At 42.1% G+C, this 9,223-nt stretch overlaps 1 protein-coding gene across 2 annotated transcripts in view; it reads right to left on the bottom strand.

The window, feature by feature from the left end:
* Positions 1-481: 481 nt before the first annotated feature.
* LOC137889452 (zinc finger protein 271-like) overlaps positions 482-9,223 on the bottom strand; it is an 11,520-nt gene continuing 2,778 nt past the window's right edge. The window contains exons 2-3 of one of the 2 annotated variants that reach the window (XM_068733331.1): positions 6,691-7,422; positions 482-2,588 (exon numbers count right to left, since the gene is read on the bottom strand). In XM_068733331.1, the coding sequence (XP_068589432.1) occupies positions 1,459-2,588; positions 6,691-7,422 (1,862 nt within the window). In that variant the 3' untranslated portion in view covers positions 482-1,458. Of the gene's footprint in view, positions 2,589-6,420; positions 7,423-9,223 lie in introns of both variants that reach the window. The other variant, XM_068733321.1, reaches the window with a different exon arrangement.

Below are 9,223 nucleotides of genomic sequence, written 5' to 3' on the forward strand. Positions count from 1 at the left end.
ACCCAGAAACACTAACACTACTTCCGGTACGCTCCTCTGGCCTTCACAATAAAAGAGAAGATCAGCGGTGGAATGTAACTAAGTACATTTACTCAAGTGCTGTAGTTTCGTAAAATGTCGAGGTACTTTACTTGAATGTTTCCATATGACGACGCTTCACTCTGCCAAACTACATCTCAGAGGTAAATATCCCAACAGACTATTTTAATCGTTCCTCTTTTCGAGCTCATTCGAGGTCGCTGATGGGACATCGGATCACCAGGAGAAGTCGGCGTGATGTGAAAACACATTTATAGAAGAGTGAGAACATTTTACTTAAAGTGTGAAAAAAGTTAAAATATCACAGCATCAAAGTTTAACATTATCTCATACATCTTAATCCAGATCAGATCAATAAACCTTCTCTCTCTTTTCCACACAAACACACACAGAGAGCAACACTTACCGTCTCTGTAATTATCTCAGTCCAAAAGTCTAAATGTATTGAAAGATAGATTTAATCATTTCTAAAATTCACAACATGATTTTATCACAAAATACTCTGCTTCGATCCAGATCTGTTGATGTTGAGCGTTTCAAAAACGTTTTCACAACAGTCAGAAAACACAAAAGGAGGCAGCACCTGTATGAATGCAGCGGTCCAGCAGCAATCTAACAGCACCATTAAAGAGAATTCAACCGCCAACCTGCAGTTAAAGGACGACGCTGAGCTTTTATACATTCATACAACCACAATAACACAAACTTTTTAGGGTGATAACATCGTAAAACATGACGACAGACATTCAAAGCTCCATTCGTAAACTTCAATCAAAGCTTAAAATATTAAAAAAATAACATTCGATACAACGTTAACAGATACAGAGATGAAGTACAGAGATTATTTCACATGCTAAAAATCACCTAGAATCACTGGGATTCTTGTATTCCTGTTTGTCACCGATTTGGAAATTATGGATGAAAATGTCTCTCAAACCAAACAGACAAAGTCCTGACGCTTAAAATGAACGACTCCACTTGTGTCAAGTAAAACTGGGAGGTTACTTTAAAAGGGCATTCTTCTCTTGTACAATGCGCTGAATTTCATACATTATTCTACTATTGCAACAGGTGGGCACACCATCAATATGTATCTTTACCTTATCGCTATAGTCGTTCTTATTTTTAGCCACAACTAATTTTTAAATGAGTGTTCTGGATATTAAGAGACAGCTTATTCACCTTAAGCCATTTTGCATCCCTGCACATCTCTGTGTTAATTACATTCATCGGAATTTAAAGTTTTTGAATTATATAAAAACACATTGGTATCATCAGCAAATAAAATAGCCAATACTCCCTCCAAACTGGGAGACAGAAACTAGGTCATTTATATTAATAAGAAAAAGAAGAGGACTCAGGATTGATCCCTGTGGGACCCCACAGCAGATGTTTACTTTAAGAGAAGAACTCTTTTGATTAGATCTCCTTCCAGTCATCACTGTCATCGGTCTCAGGTTCAGAAGAGTCTCCAGTCTTGTCATCAGTATATGGTTCTGGATATCTATCTGGATCTGAGTTCCTGTCTGGTTCTGGCCTTCCACAGTCCTGTCCATCACCTTCTGTTTCCATCTGTTCAGTTGAGCTGCTGGCTGGAGGTTCTGCCTCTCTGTTCTCAGTTTGATGAAGCTTTGAGTAACGATGACCAACACATTTATGGTATTTCAGCTGACAAAGCCAAATGAACCTTTGGTCACAAACACTGCATCTGTAGATTTTGTGGACTTCCATATGTTTTGTCAGATGTCTCCTCCATGTAAACTCTTCACCACAAGTTTGGCATCTGAACCGTGTTCGTCTTGTGTGGATCCTCATGTGTTGAACTAAAGACTCGCTGTCACTGCAGTCTGTGTTACACACTGAGCAGCCGAACGGTTTCTCTCCTGTGCGGGGGTTCTTGTGTGTCAGCAGAGTGAGACTGTCTTCAGATATTTCGTGACACTCAGAGGAGCTGAAAGGTTTCATGTCAGTGTTACATCCTGGATCTCTGACAGAGACACCATCAACTCCGTCATCAGTCTTGGGTTCAGTTTCAGCCTCGTCATCGGAGCAGCTGAATGGTTTCTTGCTGCTATTAAATCCATCGTTTGCAGAGACTTTTTTATTTCTCTGGTACGTGAACCCTGACTGATGTTTCCTGGTCTCTTTCCAAAACTCAACGTCAACACTGACATCGGGTTCAGAGGATGGTTCAGTCTTGACATCAGGATCTGATTCTGGATGTCTATCTGGATCTGAGTTCCTGTCTGGTTCTGGTCCTCCACAGTCCTCTCCATCAGCTTCTGTTTCCATCTGTTCAGTTTGTCTTTGATGAAGCTGTGAGGACTGAGGTTTCTCTTCATCATCTTCACTCTTCACAGGAGTGAATGTGAACTTGACGATATCAGCCTCCTCCAGACCTTGAAGCTGCTCTCCCTCCTGACTGGTCCAGAGTTCCTCCTGTTGTTTTGTAATGTGTGGGGGCTCTGGGTCCTCCTGGTCCAGACTGGAGCTCCACTCCTGCTGCTCAGGGGTAACCTCTTCTTTAACCACCAACAGCTGCTGGACGTCTGCAGGACAGAATGAAGAACAGACACATTACTGACCACCTCTCAAATTTAAGTTAAAGCAAAAACAATTTGTGCAACCTTCATTATATGTATGAAAATGTTTAAGAAAAACACCAACGTTATTCTCATATGTTTTGTTTTCAGCTTTGTTGTGTAGTCAGTGAGCGAGTTAAGTAGTTAGTCCCACGATGTAGCTGAAAGTTTTCACTGTGTTGTTAGTCATTAGGAAACTTTAGTTCATCTACGCGTCTGTACTAGCACAACAATATGGCGTCTACACAATGTTTACAGCAGAGGTCTGGTGTCGTTTTCGATCGGGATTTCGAGAGGTGGTCATCCGAGTGGGTCACCAATAAAATTGATGTTTCCTGACAAATTGTAGCATTAAACTCGTTTTGGATTTTTCTACTTATTAACTGAGTTGCTTAATAGAATATCAATACATTTGTTAAGAAAAACTATTCAATGTAAATTTGATAATGTTTGTCACATAACGCTGACTTCCTGTTGCCAGTAAGTGGCGCTATGACTATCAGCCAATACTGGCATGCCCTCTGGCCATAATTGTTATGAACCATGTCAAGTTTGGGACAGGTTCGACCCAAGTACAGTTGAGATACAACAGCTTGATGTTCAATGGGGAATCATATTAAATCTTTTACATGATTAAAGAATAGCACCTGGAAATGGCCAAAAATACACAAGGAATTCACAAATAATTCTAAATGATCGATTTCCTGTAGGGTTTAGACCCTACATGTCTACATGTGTCAACCAAATTTCGCACATCTAGGTGAAACGTAACGCTAGTGCTGCTTTGTAGTTGCCACACAAAAGCACAAAAGATCATATCAAATAACAAATCTTAGCACTTTTAACCTTCTGTTCGGATTATGGTATGGCTCCAAGAGGCTTTTCTGTACCATCTGTAAATGATACATATGCCTGACAAATTTCATACATTTATGTGAAATTTAAAGGGAGGGGGGGGGGGCTTTGACTTTGAAACCTATTACCAACCAAAACCAATTGGCCTCACCCGAGCATGAGACCTACAGTATGTCAGATATCTATTTGCAATCAAAGAAGTAAAATAGAAATCCATGGATCCATCATAGTCCTCTTAACTGGGGATCAGAAGGATTAGGGGAGTATTCCAGATTCCTCAGCAACGCTTTCCAGCTCTTCCTTATAAACCCAGAGGCATTCCCAGGTCAGACGATACATCAAGATATAGTCTCTCAGCGTGTTCTGGGTCTACCTCAGGGCCTCTTACCAGTTGGACAAATAGGAACCAACACCCTGGTCTGCTATGCCATAGGCACTCTTCCTAACCCCCACAGGACACTAAAGCTGCGTGCCAGCCAAGACAGCCTAACATTGTCCAGAGCCTTCAGCATCTAATAGCAAAGAGCTTTTTGACTACCTCAGCAAAATCTGCCAGGCATTTGGATGGGTCTTCCCCCGAGTCTTCAAACTCTGCCTCCTCGACTGAGGACGTGTTGGTGGGGTTCAGGAGTAACTCAAAGTGCTCGTTCCACAATATCCCAAGTCCGGGTCCGCAGTGCTTCTTCCCTGCTGAACACAGCCTGAGTTGACAGCTCTGCACATACAGTCGCAGATCTGATAATATGACCACAAAGTCAATCATAGATCCTTGGCTTAGGGTGTTCTGGTACCAAGTACACTAACTAACCACTCAATACTCATGTTGTTTGTTATGGCCAATCCATGACTAGCACAGAAGTCCAACAACAAAGCACCATCAGGTTTCTCCAACTCTACACATGAGCGTTGAAGTCCCAGTTGACGCCTTTTCCAGAGTGCCACCCAGAGACTCTAAGGAGGCCGGGTACCCCGAACTGCTGTCCGGTGCATAGCACAAACAGTTAGTCAGAGACTTTCTATCAGCAACGCACAGTTGCAGAGACGACCCTCTCGTTCCACAATTAAAACTCAAACACAACGGTGCCCAGCTGTGAGTATCCCAAGGCAGCTCTGGAAAAGCATAGTTCAGCCCCTCTTCAGGAGTTTTGTTCCAGAACCAGTTCAATGCATCATTCCTTCCCCGCCAGAGAAGTGCTATTCCACATCTCTAGAACTAGTCTGCTATGCCAGGGTTCGGCATACCTAGGTCCACCCTCCCTTGCCTGCAGCACGGTTCACATTGCACCTGACCCCAATATCTAGCCCTGGCCACCAGACGCTCACCGGCAACCTCCTAGGTCTGGCTCCAGAAAGGGACACGATTTCCCTTTTCTAGTCGATTCATAAAGGGTCAGTGAATCGCTCTTGATCTGGCAACTCCCTGAGACCACTTTGCCTTGGGAAACCCTACCTCGAGCTATTGTCTGCGAGATTACAGCTCCCTGGGCCCAGGGGTCTCCGGAAACGGCAGAGAAGGTACTGGTTGGCCAGAAAGGCTGCGGTGGTTGCAGAGGCAAAAACCAGGGTGTGGGAGGACACCGTGGAGAAGGACTTTTGGTTGGCCTCAAAGAAGTTAAGGCAAACTGTGAGAGGACTTAGAAAGTAAAGCAGGGCTTGGCTCAGACTGAGTTCAGCAGGGGAGGAGAACTGCGGACCCGGACTGGGGATATTGTCAAGTGGTGGAAAGAGAACTTTGAGGAACTCTTTAACCCAACCATCACCTCCTCAAAGGAGGAGGCAGAGTTTTAAAAAGCGGGGAAGACCTATCCATATGCCTAGCAGAGGTTGTGAGGTAGTCAAAAAGCTCTTCAGCGGCAAGGCGCCAGGGATGGATGACTTTCACTGAGATGCTGAAGGCTCTGGACATTTTATGGGCTGTCTTGGCTAAAACGACTCTTCAGTGTCGAGTGGAGGTCGGGGACAGTGCCGGTGGAGTGGCCTCCCTAGGAAAGTTTATTTCAGGGTGCTGGAAAGGAGGTTCCTATCGATTGTTGAACCTCAGATCCAGGAGGAGCAATGGGGGTTCCGTCCTGGCCGTGGAACAGTGGATCAGCTCTTTACCCTTGCAGGTCTGTTAGGAGGGTCACAGGAGTTTGCCCATCCAGTCTACATGTATTTTGTGGACTTGGAGAAGGACTACTGTGGGGGTACTGCGGGAATACAGGGTACCTGGGACATTGCTACGAGACATCCGGTACTTGTATGACCAAAGTGAAAGCTGTATCCAGATAATTTCGATGCATGTTGGCCTTCACCAGTGTTGTCGCTTGTCACCAATCCCGTTTGTGATTTTCATGGACAGGATTTCAAGGCGCAAGGAGGATGTCCGGTTTAGGGACTTCGGAACTGCATCCCTGGTCGTTGGCTCCTTCAGAACATGACCTTCAGCACATACTGGGGTGTGAAGCTGTTGGGATGAGAGTCACAACCTCAAAGTCTGAGTTCATGGTTAGGGTTAAGGAGTTAGGGTTAGTCTCACATGACTAAACCCTAACCCTGGATAACCTAAACCTAACCCTGCCAGTGCCTGGGGGCCGAGTTCTATTATCTACCTCTACAAATATCTTAACCTATACCTAACCTAACCCCGGATAAGCTGAGAGTAGATGGATGGATGGAAGAAAACCCATCATAAACATACAAAGCTTCAGATCTGCATCACATAACCAAATAAAATGTAGGTAAGAGGTGAAAATATTCTGAACATGGCGTACATTTAAACTGCACTTCTTTTTTTGGTGGGTCTTTCTTTTAGGTGTTAAACTATGTTTTACTCTGATGTGTTCTGTGTGCAGAAAAAGTTGAATCAAGGTTTTGAATGTGAAAACAAAAGACATATCAAAACATTAACTTGGATCAGTCAATAAATACTATATTAATAATATATTATTAGAATTCCCTTTACCTGAAAGCCAATTAAGTCTTTGTTCACAAACGCTGCAGCTTTTCTCTCCTATATGAGTTTTAACGTGTCCGTTCATATTTCCACTTTCACTGAAAGCTTTACCACAAACCGAGCAGCTCACTGGTTTTTCTTCTGCGTGGATTCTCATGTGTTTCTGTAAATCACTACTGTGTGTAAAAGATTTTCTACAGACTGAGCACCCAAAAGGTTTCTCTCCCGTATGAGATCTCATGTGTACCTTCAGATTTCCACTTTCACTGAAAGATTTACCACAAGCGGAGCAGCTGAATGGTTTCTCTCCGGTGTGGATTCTCACATGTTTCTGTAAATGTCCCCTCTGGGTAAAAGACTTCTTACAAACTAAGCAGCTGAAAAGTTTTTCTCCCGTGTGAGATCTCACGTGTTTCTTCAGATTCCCACTTTCACTGAAAGCTTTTCCACAAGCGAAGCAGCTGAATGGTTTCTCTCCAGTGTGGATTCTCACATGTTTCTGCAAATGTCCCCTCTGGGTAAAAGACTTCTGACAAACGGAGCAGCTGAATGGTTTCTCTCTTGTGTGAGATCTCATGTGGTCATTCAGAGTTCTTTTGGTGCTAAATCTACATCTCAAATCACTAACGGGGGCTTTATCTGATTCTGGATGTCTATCTGGATCTGACTTCCTGTCTGGTTCCGGTCCTCCACAGTCCTCTCCATCACCTTCTGTTTCCATCTGTTCAGTTTGTCTTTGATGAAGCTGTGAGGACTGAGGTTTCTCTTCATCATCTTCACTCTTCACAGGAGTGAATGTGAACTTGATATCAGCCTCCTCCAGATCTTGAAGCTGCTCTCCCTTTTGACTGGTCCAGAGTTCTTCCTGTTCCTCTTTAATGTGTGGGGGCTCTGGGTCCTCCTGGTCCTCTTTAATGTGTGGGGGCTCTGGGTCCTCCTGGTCCAGACTGGAGCTCCACTCCTGCTGCTCAGAGAGAACCTCTTCTTTGACCACCAACAGCTGCTGGACGTCTGCAGGAAACAGGAAACACACATTGAGGCAAAACCAGAGTTTATGTTAACTGTATGTTGAAATGGTGGAATTTCACTAGTAGTAGTATCAGTATTACTAGTGGTAATTGTATCAGTTGTAGTCATAGTAGTAATAGTAGAATCAGTGGTGCCATGGATCATAACACTCACGGTTCAGATCAGCACAAAAGAAAAAAAAAGGAGCAAATATAACTTTTAGATCTCTGATCAGGTTCTTTTTTTGCCGTTGATATTAATTATTGATGATCAATGTTTACAGATACAGATCTCTTTGATGTTTGATTATAGCAGCTGGTCTACAAGGATCCAGACTATTATTATTTTAACACTCTGAAGTCTGTAAACCATCAAAAATACTGTTGAGTTGAACTGTGGGCCACGCCCCTTACAGGTTGAGTGCACCAGGTGAGATTGATCAGCTAATTAACTGGCTCTGCAGTCACATACTCACAGAATCACGGCAGAGCAGCTCTGGGAGTCTGGGAGGAAGCAACAAAAGTGACTGAAACAGTGTTTTGTGCAAACCAAAGCTTGTTTTGAACAAGGAAGAAGCAGCCGGGAGCTATCATGCATTTGTAACTGTTGTAGCTCGTTGTTTGTAGCCATTGACTTAGATGAACTGATTAAGAACTGCAAATACTGGTGGTTAAAAGCATGTTGGGTAAATACAGTTAAAATGCTGTCATGTTATTTAAATAATTAAAAATGTGATCTATTTAAAATCATGTGACTTAAAGGTAATTAAAACTGAAGAACCATGTGAGCTAAGTACAATTTTAAAAAGTGATGCATTTGGAAGATTTATCCTTTTAAAAAGCTGCTGATTTATTGTACTGTTAAAATGATGAAATCATGATCAAATTCAGCTAAAAGTATTTACTGCATTTAATTAATTTACTCACAATATTGGAAATGGATTATTTGCTATGTATTTACAAGGTTAATTTGTAGGTATTTAATTTAAGTATTCTGTAGTCTGTTCACTGCATGTGGTTATCTTGCTTTTCATTTTCTTAAGTGGTGTTTTGTTTGTATTTAAAGGTTTTTCACCTGGTTACTTGATCACTGCATCAAACTTCTAAAATAAAAGAAAGAAGGAAAAGAGAGCAAAAGTGTGATCAATGAGTGGAATCCTGTGAAGTCTTCCTGAAATTGTCTGTCCTTTTCAAGTGGGGGAGTTTTGCACATTGAAACCTCGCAAAAGTGAGGGACCACTTGCAAATACTAAATGTTATACTTTTACTTTGTTATAGTAATTTGCAGTGGGTTTTTTTTTCCAGAAAAACACAATTCAAATGATAAGTAAATAAAAGATTGTATTTTTATTGTCATGATTATTTTTACTGATGTATAATAATGTTCTTAGAGCTTGTGTTATGAAGTTAAACATCTCATAATTCATCTCTAATATCTATTTTATATTCATGTGAAAACATCTCGTTCAAACTACTGGATTTATTCAAGTTCACCACAAACTACATTTTACAGAGAACACATCACAATAACGTTATAATTCACTGAGCAGAGCCTGAAGGCATCATGGTGTCACTGAAGTGAACCTCCGTTGGTTAGCCATTAGCGGTGCTGCTAACGTTACTAGCTCTCCTCCGATTGGTTGTTTACAATGAAACATGATCAGAGATCAGAGACTAGAACCACATGTTCTACTGAGTACTGGAGGAGAACCATCGTCAGGAAAACTCATTTACAATGTGATGGTTAATGTTCAACTTTATTTACACTATGATGGTTAACGTTAAAACTTTATTTACACTGTGAT

This window comes from Cebidichthys violaceus, unplaced genomic scaffold (assembly GCF_023349555.1).
Source record: "Cebidichthys violaceus isolate CVI_PGR_0920_01 unplaced genomic scaffold, fCebVio1.0.p SCAF_109, whole genome shotgun sequence".
Lineage (NCBI taxonomy): Eukaryota > Metazoa > Chordata > Actinopteri > Perciformes > Stichaeidae > Cebidichthys > Cebidichthys violaceus.